A 15,782-nucleotide genomic window follows, 5' to 3' on the forward strand; every position below is an offset into this window, starting at 1 on the left:
TGTGGCAGATACTGGTGTCACACAAATGGCACCTGTGCCGGTGGCATGTCAAAGCACTCCGCTATCATGCAAATGACACTTGTGCCAGTGGCACGTAAAAGCACCCATTACACTCTTGGAATAATTGGTGTTAAGAAGGGCATCCAGCCATAGAAAACCATGCCAAATCAGACTGGAGCCTGTTGCAGCCTTCCAGCCTTGCCAACCCGATCAAACCATTCAACCGATACCAACACAGACAACAAATGTTAAATGATCATGATGATAGGGTAATTGTAATGTCCCTCTCTTTGTATAGGCATATTTCTGTTGCAGTGTGTGTGCATGTGTGTTCATGTTGGCCTCCAGTGCCAAAAACTACTCTCACCAAACCATTCTGAATCTCTGGTCAGTCGTGCCAAATCCTCAGCACCCAGTCATTTCAATTAAGTTGTACAGGAGTAGATGTGACTAATTAATTGAGTAAACGAAGGAGTCAATGAGCTCAGTTACTTAGGGACGCCATCTGCTTACTTAAACAATACACTGAGTCTGTACTAATTGTACACTCTTCTTACAGGAGAGTACTAATTCTTCCCTGAACAGGACACTTCCTTCGTTATCCGGAAAAAGTCAGCCTGGAAGTCTTTTAGCATCATCCGCTCTTGAAAATGTCCTTTGTCCATCTTCAGAAGAAAATCACATTCCACAGCTGGACGGAACCCTACCAAATGGTATGTATGTGTGTGTGTGTGCATGTGTGCGTGTGTGTGTGTGCATGTGTGTGTGTATATGTGCGTGCGTGTGTTTGTGCGTATGTATGTGTATTTATGTATGTATGTTTGTGTGTATGTATGGATGTATATGTGTGTGTATTTATGTATGTTTGTGTGTATGTATGCATGTATGTATGTGTATGTATATATATGTGTGTGTATGCATGTATGTGTGAAGAATCTGAAGAAAAGGTTGTGTATGTATGTATGTGTATATATATGTATGTATATGTATGTGTGTATTCATGTGTATATATGTGTGTATTTATGTGTATATATGTATGTATATGTATGTGTGTATGTATTTGTGTGTGTGTGTTTGTATATGTATGTGTATATATGTGTGTGTGTGTGTGTATTAATTAATTACAACCAAATTGCTTTCAGACCAAATCATGGCATTGAAAGAAATATATTTAGAGTCAAATAATAATTAGAATTATTAAGAATCACAAAATGTGGAGCAATTTTCATTGTTTTGCAGGGAAGTGTTTGACGGAAAATCTTAAAGAATCTGAAGAAAAGGTTGAAAATTATTCAGTAAATTCAGAAAAAGTGGCAGAAGGCATTAGCGAGGTGAGAAGAATAATAAAAAAAATATAATTTTATTGATATTTTTCAGATTTCGACCCATTTTGTTCCCCAAGACTTTACTGATGTCGTACCCTATCAGTATTTCTACTTTTATATTCTGTAGTCACCAATGAGAAATTCTTCCAAAACTTTGGCACCGAAGCCAGCCCCTAGAAAACTTAAACCAAAAGAGGTTTGTCTTACAATGCATGGCATTTTTTAGGAAGAACCTTTCGGATTTTGGCTTTTTTCTGAATAGCTTTTATTTGGAAAAGTAAATTTAGCATTTCTAACTGGGTTTCCTTACTTTGAGATATCCAAAGTGTGCTGCTGCCTGTGTGTCCATATATATACTACAACACACACACACACACCTGAGTCAGGAGATAATGACAAGTTGTCTTTGACCATCATCATTTCTCTGCCCTGTTTGCTCAACCTGACTTGAAATAGCAATCAAATCCCCTCCAGTCATACCCTACCATCCTAAAAGTAGGAAGGACATATTGGATAATGTAGTCCACCATACACTGTCTCTAAAATAAGGTGAGATGGTCATGACTGGACTGCCTTTAATCACAGATCTACTCGATCAGCACTGACTTGGGGTTAAACAGTCAACCAAACTGAAAATGTTTTTCATAGGTCAACAGTTGAGCCAAACAACCAACCAGCATGTTTGTTGGGGGGGTGGAGGGGGGCATTAAGGACCTTATCAAGGACTGGGGATGTGTTAAGGACCTTACTTTATCAAGGGCTGGGGATGTGTTAAGGACCTTACCTTATCAAGGGCTGGAGATGTGTTAAGGACCTTACCTTATCAAGGGCTGGAGATGTGTTAAGGACCTTACCTTATCAAGGGCTGGGGATGTGTTAAGGACCTTACCTTATCAAGGGCTGGGGATGTGTTAAGGACCTTACCTTATCAAGGGCTGGAGATTTGTTAAGGACCTTACCTATCAAGGGCTGGAGATGTGTTAAGGACCTTACCTTATCAAGGGCTGGGGATGTGTTAAGGACCTTACCTTATCAAGGGCTGGAGATGTGTTAAGGACCTTACCTTATCAAGGGCTGGGGATGTGTTAAGGACCTTAGCTTATCAAGGGCTGGGGATGTGTTAAGGACCTTACCTTATCAAGGGCTGGGGATGTGTTAAGGACCTTACCTTATCAAGGGCTGGAGATGTGTTAAGGACCTTACCTTATCAAGGGCTGGAGATGTGTTAAGGACCTTACCTTATCAAGGGCTGGGGATGTGTTAAGGACCTTACCTTATCAAGGGCTGGAGATGTGTTAAGGACCTTACCTTATCAAGGGCTGGAGATGTGTTAAGGACCTTACCTTATCAAGGGCTGGGGATGTGTTAAGGACCTTACCTTATCAAGGGCTGGAGATGTGTTAAGGACCTTACCTTATCAAGGGCTGGGGATGTGTTAAGGACCTTAGCTTATCAAGGGCTGGGGATGTGTTAAGGACCTTACCTTATCAAGGGCTGGGGATGTGTTAAGGACCTTACCTTACCAAGGGCTGGGGATGTGTTAAGGACCTTACTTTATCAAGGGATGGAGATGTGTTAAGGGCCTTACCTTATCAAGGGCTGGAGATTTGTTAAGGACCTTATCTTATCAAATTGTTAAATTATTTGACAGAAGTTTCCAAGTGCTAAGTACAAGGAATGGCCAGCCATGGCACCAGCAGTGCTGAAATTATGTAGAAATAGTTAAGAGTGACAGAACCAGTATTAATGCCAAAATGTAAAATTGATCCTCACTTAAAAAAGTGGAGGTTTGTCTTAGAACATAAAATTCTGCATCATTTACCATGAGAGAACCCCTCCTATGGACTTGCGGTGCATATAAGCACTCACGTCTATATCGCTAGCAGGAGATAATCCTCTGCTATTGCTGCCAGGATAGGTTCATATGAGAGGTTCTCTCATGGTAAATAACTCAGTATTCTGTGTTCTGACACAACATCAACTTCCAAGTGGGGATAAATGTTACCGTTTGCTATTATTACCACTTCTGTCATTAATGATTATTTTCTTAATAAACCACTGACTATTTGCAACTGCAGTGCCTGATTAGATACTGGAATTCCATGTATATTACTGACAGAGGAATCGCTGCTATTTCTAGCTTTGGGTGTCTACCATTGACAAGGCTAAGGAAGGCTGAAATCACATGATCTGGTGGTCCCAGTGGCAATAGTAGCTGATTATCTCCTGCTAGTGATATAAACAAGAGTGCTTATATGCACCACAACTCCATATGAGTAGTTCTCTTGTAAATAATGCAGTACTTTGTGTTGTAAATGCAACATCCACTTTTAAGTGGGGATTAATATATCTTTATGTAGAAAAGGCATTGCTATATCACAGCGTTAACGAACCAATGTAAAGAGTGTTAATTTGCAGTTGTTGTTTAATTAATCCTGTTCCACACATCTGACCTAATTAAAAACCTGCTGTAATTTAAGCAGATGACATTTCTTTGTCTTCATCAGTGTATGTCCATTCTTCCATCATTGGCCATGTTTGGGTTTCTGAGGCAGTGGTTTAGGGGTGGATGTTCAACCCATTTAACCACCCTTTATTACACACAGGGGTATTGTGTCATCCTAATTAGACTTCCAGCTTCCAGACAAGCATTGGTTGGATGCTTCAACAAGACCTTACAAGACAGAGGACTCTATCAAGCGCCACTGTTTGTTTTAGCATGGTTTCTACTGGTAAAAATCCTTCCTAATGCCAACCATTCCATAAAGTGGACTGGGTGCTTTTTATGTGGCCCCAGTACCAGTGACTTGTGAGGTGAGATCCCTCTACCGAGAGGGTGGATGACATTGAGGCAGGGTTAGTTTTATGCCAGACGATGATAGGGGGACAAGAACAAGTGTCTTGTTGTAGAGGGGATAATTGGTTACCCCAGCGGGGGAAAGGGAGAAAAGATGGTGGAGATTAAGTTGCAGGACATCAAGGTTGAAGGGAAGTAGAAAATCAGGATGAAGAATTGATGATGGCTGGATGGGTCTCTATCCCGAAACGAAGCCACAGTATTTAATCTAAAACCCTTTTTTTTATTACAACATCCAACTCATCAAAACATCTCTGCAGTCACAGGCCACCACTATGGTTACTAATATTGTAAATAGAATTTATTACTCCATAGTACCAGTAATATTAGCAGTACTTTACAGCCATTAACATAAAGCTAACTGTCGTTGCTATTGGTTACTAACTGCTCCTGCTTAATATCGATGAATGCTGAGAATATATTGACTCTGTGCATGTAAGAGTCTTTGATTCTTTCCAAAAATTATTGCCATTTTGAAAATGTCTACTAACCCTAACTCAGTAAACTTCACTTGAAATTTTACAAATACATGCACACATCATTTAATGTCCATTTTTCATGCTGGCATGGGTTGGAGAGTTTGACAGGCGCTGGCAAGGTGGGAGCTATATCCGGTTCCATTGTTTGTTCTGGCTTGGTTTCTACAGCTGGGTGCCCTTCCTAATGCCAACCACTCCACAGAGTGCACTGGGTGCCTTTTATGTGGCACCAGCATGGGCGCTTTTTAGGTGATGCTAGATAAACAGCAGCCACAACAAACATCAGCATCAGACCGATAATGAAGAGGTCGAAGTGGTTGATGACTTCATCTTCCTTGGCGCCAAAATAAATCGAGATGGTGACTGCACTCCAGAAATAAGATGGCGGATAGTACTAGGCAGAGAGGCAATGGTCAGCACGAGCAGGGTCTGGAAGAGTAGAGACATCAGACTCACTACCAAATGCAGATTGGTGAATGCAATTGTCTTCCCAATAGCAACATATGGATGCGAGACCTGGACACTAAAGAAAGCTGACCAGAAGAGAATTAATGCATTCAAGCTTTGGTGTTGGAGAAGACTTTTGCGGATTCCATGGACAGCGAGGCTCACCAATGGAAAAGTTCTTAAGCAGATCAGGCCGAAAACGTTGCTAGAAGCTAGGATCACCAAGCATAGATTGGCATATTTCGGTCATATTACGCGGAGAAAATCCCTGGAGAAGGACATCATGCTCGGAATGGTCAGTGGCAAGAGAGGAAGAGGCCGACCAAGAACCCGCTGGCTTGACACCATCAAGAGTGATATCGGAATGGACATAGCCAATCTGAAAGAAGCGGTCCAGGATAGAACTGACTGGAGGACACTGATCCAACAAGTAACTGAGAGTCGACTTCAACTGAGTGGATAGATAGATAGATAAATATATATTCATCATGATCATCATTTTAACATCCACTTATATGTATGTAAGCTGGCAGAATCGTTGGCACGTTGGGCAAAATGCTTAGCAGTATTTCACCCATCACTACGTTCTGAGTTCAAATTACAGCAAGGTTGGATTTGTTTTTCATCCTTTCGGGGTCAATAAAGTAAGTACCAGTTAATCACTGGGGTTGAAGTAATTGACTAGTCCCCCACACCTGACTGGCAGTGCCCTAGTATGGCCACAACCTTAGGGCTGAAACATAAAAGAACACAAGATTATGTATTGTGTGTGTGTATATATATATATCCATATAGGTAGATCCAGGAAGACATGGGATGAGGTTGTGAAGCACGACCTTCGAACGTGACTGCAAAGACCCGGCAAATAAAGTGAGTTCACGGCTGTATCCTACACCAGTTTTGCATAACCATCCCCAGACTATTGAAAAGTACCTTGGATTGTAGGGCGACCTGCTGTGCTTGAGGAGACCTATTGAGTCAAATACATCAACATCAAAATGAAAATCAAATGGAAATTGTAGTTGTAATTCCTGTACCGGTGGCACGTAAAAAGCACCATCTGAACGTGGCCAATGCCATTGCCGCCTTGACTGGCTTCCGTGCCAGTGGCACGTAAAAAGCACCATCTGATTGTGGTCAATGCCAGCCTCCTCTGGCCCCTGTGCCAGTGGCATGTAGAAAGCATCCACTATAATCTCAGAGTGATTGGCGTTAGGAAGGGCATCCAGCTGTAGAAACACTGCCAGATCAGACTGGAGCTTGATGCAGCCTCCTGGCTTCCCAGACGCCAGTTGAGCCGTCCAACCCATATCAGCATGGAAAATGGACGTTAAATGATGATGATGATGATGAATATCAATATTTAAGAAATTTGCATAATGCTTTGCATAATCTAATTGTATTATTCTTATGCTGATTAAAATCTGCTAACGAAACACTTGTAGCAACACTGAAGACTCATTCATCTTTTCTCTTCTTTTATGCCACGTCAGAGGTTCCATTCTCTGTAGATATTTTGGAATACTCTTGGAGTTGCAGATTACCGAACAACAGGGATCATATTTCATTGAGGCCCTATGGGGCTTGGATAGTGCATTACTTCACTGTCTGCTCTGCATAATTCTGTGCAGCCAATTATTGGCAGGTTTCACATTGATATGCCTTCATCCTTTATGGGTCCATTGTGATTCGAAATATATGTGTGTGTGTGTGTATTTAATTGGGCAGGGGGCAGAAGAGTTCGGACATTTAAGAGTCCCTCTTGCCAGTCAGGTGACATAATTGATTCCTACTCCCTCCTGTCCCCACCACACCCCAGTTGATGTTCAGTTTGAGGTCAGTGTGTGGGGTGCAGTGGGAAATGGAACCAGTTACCTGCAGAAATTGAACTCAGCAAAAGCCGGCAAAGGACCAGGTAAGGGAATTGAGGCAAGTGTTCAACCACACAGCGTAATCTTTATATATAAAAGAGAGGTTGTGTGCTGTTTGTCTCCTACGATTTAGATTCCTAACTACTCCCACATTTTGCGGTGCAGTTTAACCAAAACCGGGTATCTTATAGTCGTGATTCATATCGAGCCCTTCTGGGTATTAGCGCGCGTCTACGATTTAAAAAAAAATTTACCATCAATTTTTCCCATTTTTAATGCATTTTTGGCACATATAAGGGAAGTAACTCTCTAAAAATTTATTATTAAATCTCAGAACGTAAAAAGCTACAGTAACCCCCCCCCCCCTTTGTGGTTAGCCATATTGAGATGGCTATTATACTTTACATCTCTAAAAATGCTTATATAGTTATTTCCCTTACAAACCCGAGCAACGCCGGGCGATACTGCTAGTACTAAATAATATTTAGAAAGAATATTTTGTTCAGTCAAAAGTTTTGGTAACTTATTTGCTTTTTTTGTCACAACGAAAGCAGCTGAGCATTCAAATTATATACGCCATCGTGTCGCACCATTTGAAGCTTTGATTTCTTTTGGAGAGAAGAACTCCTTCACTAAAACTTTCCCTGCCTTTTGGTTGATGAAGTGTTGTGAATGCAGATGACAATCCAAGGACCCAGGTGAAGCAGTGCATGTATGTGTGTGTGTGTGTTGTTCAGTCCTCCATCAACAAGTATATCCAATGAAATTCTTTCCAAATCCCTCCCAATTTCATTATCTGCAGAGAAACAGGTTTGTGGAACCACCATATTATTGATTAAAAATCAATAAGCTGTCATAGTGATCAATGCCAGTTGTCTCATGTGTTGTTTTAGTAAGCTCGTTTTTAATCACAAATTGCACAAGCTAATGAGCTGCAGAATTGCTTAATTACTGAATTAAAACCAAACTTTTTTAACCTCTGATTCTCTTAAGATTGTTGCACAAAAAGAAAACGATTCAGTAAAAGAACTTCTTCCAGATGTTGTGTCACTCAACGGCACCGAAGAAATATTTGAGAAAGAATTCACCGTTAACAAACAAGATCTTCCAACTGAACATTCACAGAAAGTTCCTCTGTCAAATGGAGTCACTTTGGTAAAGATTTCCAACTTTGACTGTTTTTTTTTTAATTAATCACGTTATTGTGAATAATGAATGTTGAGATTTCATTCATTCTTTACTCCCAAAGATTGATGATTAATGTTTTAATCACTGTGTGTGTGTATAAAGGTTCTGTGGTTCAATCCGTCCTTCAGCGCTACTGTTGGAACTAATGTAGGTAAAGAATTTTAAAATTTAGTTTCTAGGCATTTTCCAGCCAACCACAAATGGCATAGAATCTTCAATACAAGACTGCTTAAGGTTAGCTATTCTTGCTGTAAAAAACTCTTCACCTCTCTAATAAACCAGCTTAAAACAAAGATTCTAAACAAAAGTGACGGTGCCGCAGAAAGAGATAACCCAAAATGCAATTTCAAAGATCAAAGTTGCTGTCCTTTAAGAAGTTAGTGTCTAACCAAAGGCATAGTCTTCAGAGCCAGAGTCCAGATGACCAACACAAGTGAGTACAAGACTTGTACAGGCTCTAGAAGAAAGTCTTTCAAAATGAGACTATATCTAGAGAAATTCTTTAAGTACTCAGAAAATAGAACTGCAACCAACCCGGCCAAATACATACATATTTATATATCATCATCATCATCATCGTTTAACGTCCACTTTCCATGCTGGCATGGGTTGGAGGGTGTGACTGAGGACTGGCAAGCCAGAAGGCTGCACCAAGCTCCAGTCTGATCTGGCAGAGTTTCTATAGCTTGATGCCCTTCTAACGCCAACCACTCTGAAAGTGTAGTGGGTGCTTTTTATGTGCCACCAGTATGGGTCCCAGTCATGTGACACTAGCATCGACCACCTTCGGATGGTGCTTTTTACTTTGTGTTTCTCTATTTTGAGGTGAAGAGACCCCTTCTTCAGGACATTTGGAAAAGCAGTGGTTGGAAAAAGTTTGTTGTACAGAAGCGGGGAGGAAGGTGATATGTGCGGAGGACTGCTGTTGCTATAGCCCCTAATCTGCTTCATGTAGTTCTTTCCTGCTCTTAACAGCTGGTTTCAATTTGTTTATAAGGAGAGCTTCCATAATTCTGAGATTGCCCTTGTTGCATTGGGTTGCCTTGATGGTATCTCTGAAGTTCCACGATTGTGAGCCTGATGCTCTAACCCCCGAGCCGTGTGTGTGTGTGTGTGTGTTATAGTCATAATCATCATTATGTTGTCAGTCGCTTTGCCTGGATTTCAGCGCTGCATCATGCTGCAATGTCTTGGTATGGTTCCTACAACTGAATGCCTTTCCTAATGCTAATATTCTTAGAAATGTCACTGTTGCAGTTGTCACCTTTTAAAAAACTCATCTTTAATTGACAAAGCATCTTGTCCGTCTCTTTTTGGTTGTTTTAAAGAACTTGATGATTGTTAGAAAAGAATATCCTCGAATTGTTTCTCAACCTGTTGATTGGATTCAATATTGTTATTTTAATAACTCATTCCAGGACCGAATAGAAAATGAAGAATGTCTGAAAGATGTTCCCATTCCAATGAAGCTTGAAACCAATCTACAGAGTCAAAATAAAGAACAACCAAAATATCTAAATTCAAAAGAAACCATCGAAGAAAAAGGTTGGAATATTTCTGTGAAGGTTTTATATTTTATTTTTAATAATCCTAATCCTAATCCTTTCTACTCTAAGCACAAGGCCTGAAATTTTGAGGGAGGGGATCAGTTGATTATATCGACCCCAGTGCGTAACTGGTACTTGATTTATCGACCCCGAAAAGATGAAAGGCAAAGTCGACGTCGGCAGAATTCGAACTCAGAACGTGAAGACGGATGAAATGTCAGTGAATATTTCGCCCAGCATGCTACCAATTCTACCAAATATATTCTGTGGTGGTCAATGGTTCTAGAACTGGTGTCTTGTATTATTTTGGGTTAGGGTTAGAAGGTGAAATAGCAAAGCACAGTTCGGGGAAAATGGGGGATAATGTCATAGAAAGAGAGTGGATGGGTGGGGGACCAGTCCTGTCTTGTATAATGGAGAGAGAGGGGAGAGGGTACAGGTTAAGAGAAGAAGGTTTAAGGGGATCTGGTGTTTAGTTCCTCACACCTGTCATTGAACAAGTCAGAATAATTACCTCCTGTTCGCCTTGCTCAGCTGCTCAGGGATTACCTCTCACAAGAACCCTGTGTCTGGCTGTGGGTTAGGGGTAATGATAATAATAATAATAATAATAATACAGAGTGTAAGTACCTTGAGAGAAAAGTTGGACCTAAGAAGCATCAGATGTGGTGTGCAAGAGAGACGACTGCGCTGGTATGGTTATATGGCGAGCGGCTAACCGGCTTCCATGCCAGTGGCACATAAAAGGCACCATTCGAGTCTGATCGTTACCAGTGTTGCCTTATTGGCACTTGAGCCCCGAGCTAGTAGGGTGCTAAGAGCACCATCCGAGCATGATCGTTGCCAGCGTGGCTAACTGGCTTCTGTGCCGGTGGCATGTAAAAGGCACCATTTGAGCGTGATCATTACCAAAGTCACCTTACTGGCACCTGTGCCAGTGGCATGTGTAAAAAGATTCGAGCCAGGTTATTGCCAGACCGCCTGACTGGCCCCCGTGCCGGTGGCACGTAAAAAGCACCCACTACACTCTCGGAGTGGTTGGTGTTAGGAAGGGCATCCAGCTGTAGAAACTCTGCCAGATCAAGACTGGAGCCTGGTGCAGCCATCTCGTTCGCCAGCTCTCAGTCAAAATCGTCCAACCCATGTTAGCATGGAAAGCGGACGTTAAACGATGAATAATAATAATAATAATCGTGAACTTATTGTATACAGTGTTTAGGTGTACTGCAATACATCATAAAAAAGTATTCAAAAGTGCAGAGAATAAAGCGCAGGAAGTGAACAGTGAATGAGTAATTTAAAAAGAAAGTGGGAAGGAGGAATCAGGTGTCCTTTTGGTGAATGAAAGCATGGAAGTTTTGAAGGATGTAGTGCCTCGAGAGCTAACAACTGATGCAGGTAGTTTATTCCGTGCTTCAGTGTGAAAAAATATTTCCAAAAGTCATGGGTGCTCTGTTGTTTTCTGATTTTGTAAGCATGTCCACAAGTATTTGATGTTTAACATTCAAAAAGGTGTCCAAGGTTGTTGTTGGAAAGATGGGGACAATTTTGTGGGTGTCTAGCAAGTCAGTTGCCAGATCATCGTTTAACGTCCGCTTTCCATGCTAGCATGGGTTGGACGATTTTGACTGAGGACTGGCGAACCAGACGGCCACACCAAGCTCCAATCTTGATCTGGCAGAGTTTCTACAGCTGGATGCCCTTCCTAACACCAACCACTCCGAGAGTGTAGTGGGTGCTTTTTACATGCCAGTCAGGCGGTACTGGCAATGACCTCTCTTGAATCTTTTTACACATGCCACCAGCACAGGTACCAGTAAGGCGACATTGGTAAGGATCACGCTCGAATGGTGCCTTTTATGTGCCACCGACATGGAGCCAGTTGGCTGCTCTGGCAACGATCCCGCTTGGATGGTGCTCTTAGCACCCTACTAGCATGAAGAGTCTTATCTTAGTTCAGTGTTAATGTTCCTTTTTTTTTTTTTCAGGAAAGAAAGAAGACAGTGAAGATGAAATTAAGGAAATTTCCTGCAGTGAAGAGGAATTGGTAAGTGGTGAAGATGGAGATGAGAGGAAAAACCAGAAGAACAAGAATGGTGCGAAAGAGAACAACAAAGATTCTTCAGTGAAGAAAAAGAAAAAGGATAAAAAGCAAAAAGGCAAAAAGCGAAATAAAGGAGTTGAAGTAAATGAAAAAAGGAGTCTGGAAGACGAGAAACTTGCTGAAGGTCAGCAGGATGAAGAGGAGGAGGAGGAGGAAGTGCAAAAAGAAAATGAAGAAGAAGATTTAGAGAAGAATAACAAAAACAAACAAAAAAGTAAAATTTCTATTTTTTTGTCCTATGAATTTAATAACTGAGAAAGGACAAACCCCTAACTTTCTAGAGTTATTTGTGGTGGTTTGTACAAAGTGAACGTGTGTGGAGCAGTAATGAACATGTTTAGCTGGAGTGGGTGGTTATAAAGTGAATATGTTTGAGAGAAAGGGGTAGAGTGGGGGGTGGGGGTTAAGTGAGGGATGCTTGTATTTTAAGCAGACATGTTATATTAATCAATGACAATTCTCTACTTTCATGTCTTCCCATCCCTAAACACATCCCCTTACACTCTCACGAAACACCCCTCTGTATTATTTATGCTCCCTCCCCCACTGTCCCCTGTGAGTACACCCCAATACATCTCCAGCACCACCTATTTCTCTCTCTCTCCCAGCCTTCCTTCTTCAGGGGTGGTCTAATATCTCTCCCATACTAAGACCCAACCACTTCCCTTGCTTTCATTCCTTCTCTCAACTAAGGGGTCATTGTCTTGCAAGTTACTTGGTGACTCCACTGGTGCCAGTTGCACATAAAAGGCACCTGTGCCAGTGCTACATGCAAAGCACACACTGCAAAGCGGTTGGCACGAGGAAGGGCATCCAGTTGTAGAAGCCATGCCAGAGCAGGGCAGTGGACTCTGGTTCAGCTCCTGTCAAACCGTCCAGCCCATGCCAGCATGGAAGATGGACGTTAAATGATGATAAAGATGATGCCGATGCTGAGTGTTTGTTTGTTGAGTGAAGCGGTCTTCGTCCCTTTAGTGGGAGAAGTCCGAAACGTGGTCCTTTGCTATTTGTAAGACCCGCAGAAGAGAATGCAGGTCAACCCCCGACACCGAGAGCACTGACGGATGGATGAATGCGCATCCAGGCTCAGCAGCTGCGGAGGAAGTCAGGGACAAGAAAGAGGAAGAAAGAGTGAGAGAAAGTTGGAGCGAAAGAGTACAACAGGGGTTGCTCCCACCCCCTGCCGGAACCTCGTGGAGCTTTAAGTGTTTTCGCTCAATAAACACACACAACGCCCGGTCTGGAAATCGAAACCACGAGTCCGCTGCCCTAACCTGGGCCATTGCGTCTCCACTGAAGATGATGCCAATGCTGATGGTAGTGGTGGTGGTGGTGGTGGTGTGTGTGTGTATGTAGTATCGTCTTAACTGTTGTTGACTTGAAAGACATTCCTGGCCATGAGGAAATGTTACTTTCGTTGGAAGCAGGGGATGGTTGGTGACATCAAGATGCTTCAATCCAGATCCTGCCAACGTTGCCAAATGGAAATAATGTTTATGACAAGACCCTGGAGGGAAAGTGACAACACTAAAATTCAGTCACAACTTTATGATGAATTTGGTGCATTCTTCCAGTGTTTTCTAGAATTGGTGTTTCTAAAAGTGACATAAATTTTATATTTGGTTTATGATTTATTGTTTTAGGTAAAAAAGGAATTTTAAATATTTTTGGGAAGAAGAAAGTGGTTTCAGACGTAGAGGATGAAAGTGAAAATAAAGAAGGTAAAAACACAGAAAAAGAAAGTGAAGAAAAGAAAGAATCTCCAAGAAAGAAGAAAGAAAGCAAGAAGAAAGAGATTAAAAGTGATGAAGACAAAGAGAAAGGGGAAGAAAAAGTGAAGGGAAAATCTGGGAAGAAGCAGAACCCTCCGAAAAATGGTGAATTGTTTTGGTTAAATAGTGGTGTTGTTGAGGTTGAATGGCAGCTCCCTAGTTTGGGCAGTGGTGGCCACATCCTGATGTTCTTAACAATTGTGTCTAACAATTATAGAGTCTTTGCAACTCTGAATGTGAATTGTTTGCTTGTCTCGCAGCCTCCCTCGATTACCTGGCTTTCAGGATTCATTGCTTGTTTGTAGGTGTATGAATGCCATGTACCGTCTGTCTGTCTGTCCTACTGGGGAAGCCCAATGTCTCCTCTGTTGTAAGACGGCTGTCCCTGTCCCCCTTTTTACTCCAACCTCTCGCCTGGCACATGGCCACCTCCCTCCGTTCTACTCTCTCTCTCTCAACTAAGAGGTTTTTGATATATCTCATGAAACCTTACTAGGTTTCTGCAACGACACATATGCACATCATGTCTCCATCAGCTTGCTTGAAGGGTCGAATCGTCCCCTATCCCCACCAAGAAAAGGGTGATCTAACAAGTGCAGCAAACTGTAGAGGCATTACTCTGATCCCAATTGCAGCCAAAGTTTATAACAAACTTCTGCTTAATAGAATTGTACCTATGCTTGATCTACCTCTTCATAAGATTTAGAAGGGGCCGGTCAACAACTGCTCAAATCTTCTCAATCACAGCATATCTCCAAAGGTCCTGGTCTCTTGTCATTGCTTCTGTGAGGCCCAGTGTTCAAAGGTCATGCTTCACCACCTCATCCCATGTCTTCCTGGGTCTACCTCTTCCACAGGTCCCTTCCACAGTTAGGGAGTGGCACATCCTCACACAGCTGTCCTCTTCTCTTGTACACCACATTTGATGCTTCTTATGCCTAATTTTTCTCTCAGGGCACTTACACTCTATCGTGTGTGCACACTGACATTACGCATCCAGTGGATCACACTAGCTTCATTTCTTTCAAGCCTACGCATGTCCTCACCAGTCATGGCCCATGTTTCACTGCCTTGTACTATGGCATCATACAGTCTACCTTTCATTCCGAGTGAGAGGCCCTTAGTTACCAGCAGAGGTAGAAGCTCCCTGAACTTTGCCCAGGCTATTCTTATTCTAGCTGCTACATTCTCAGAGCAAACACCTCCCACAACAGACTTAGTCACCTAAGTATCGGAAACTATTAACTACTTCTAGTTTCTCCCTCTGGCATGTAATGGAATCTCTTTTCTGTACATCTTCAATGTTTATTGCCCCTGTGCATCTGCCACACACAAAAACTATCTTCTTTTGATATTGCTGCACCTTTTATGTGTCCATAGCTTACACCAGGTACATCGTATGTAGTTTCTACCCATGCCTTTTCTATTGACCGAGCAGGGCCATCTACCTGAAGTGGGTTGTGATTTGACAGCTTTCCTACTTACTAAGACTTTGGTTTTGGCTAGGTTAACTCTAAGACTGTTCAATTCTAGACTTTGCTTCCACACCCTAAACTTCATCTCCAGTTCTGGCAGTGACTCAGCTATTAGAGCAAAGTCATCAGCATAGAGGAGCTCCCAGGGGTAGCCTGTCTTGAATTCCTGTTATTACCTGGAGGACTATAATGAATAAGAGGGGGCTGAGGACTGATCCTTGGTGAACTCCTACTTCTACTCAGAATTCTTCACCATTATCTTTGCCAACCCTCACCTTACTGACAGCATCCCTGTACAGAGCTTGTACAGCTCTTATCAACCACTCATCTATCCCCAGTTTCCACATTGACCACCAGATAAGGGATTGGCTTTCTCCATGTCAACAAAAGCCAAATACAAAGGTTTATCTTTGGTTAGGTATTTCTCCTACAGATGCCTTACCAGAAATATAGCATCAGTGGTGCTTCTCCCTGGCACAAAACCAAACTGCATCTCATCTAGGCTAACTCTCTCCCTAATTAGTTGGGCTATGACTCTCTCTGTAACTTTCATCACCTGATCCAATATTTTGATACCCCTGTACATATTTCTATCTAAAGCATCACCTTTTCCCTTATAGCAGTTGACTATGGTGCTGCTGCACTAGTCATTGGATATGGCTCCTTCATGAACCCCTGATTTACGATGTGGGTGACAAGATCATAACCCACACCGCC

At 42.1% G+C, this 15,782-nt stretch overlaps 1 protein-coding gene across 5 annotated transcripts in view; it reads left to right on the top strand.

Moving 5' to 3' along the window:
* LOC115227454 (X-linked retinitis pigmentosa GTPase regulator) overlaps positions 1–15,782 on the top strand; it is a 45,197-nt gene that overhangs the window by 27,255 nt on the left and 2,160 nt on the right. The window contains exons 11-17 of one of the 5 annotated variants that reach the window (XM_036500699.1): positions 560–713; positions 1,240–1,331; positions 1,453–1,521; positions 7,973–8,134; positions 9,586–9,712; positions 11,703–12,032; positions 13,462–13,695. In XM_036500699.1, coding sequence (XP_036356592.1) covers positions 560–713; positions 1,240–1,331; positions 1,453–1,521; positions 7,973–8,134; positions 9,586–9,712; positions 11,703–12,032; positions 13,462–13,695 — 1,168 coding nt within the window. Of the gene's footprint in view, positions 1–559; positions 714–1,239; positions 1,332–1,452; positions 1,522–7,972; positions 8,135–9,585; positions 9,713–11,702; positions 12,038–13,461; positions 14,350–15,782 lie in introns of those variants that run through there. The other 4 variants (XM_029798285.2, XM_036500701.1, XM_036500700.1 and 1 more) reach the window with 4 other exon arrangements.

Source organism: Octopus sinensis, linkage group LG2 (genome assembly GCF_006345805.1).
Source record: "Octopus sinensis linkage group LG2, ASM634580v1, whole genome shotgun sequence".
Lineage (NCBI taxonomy): Eukaryota > Metazoa > Mollusca > Cephalopoda > Octopoda > Octopodidae > Octopus > Octopus sinensis.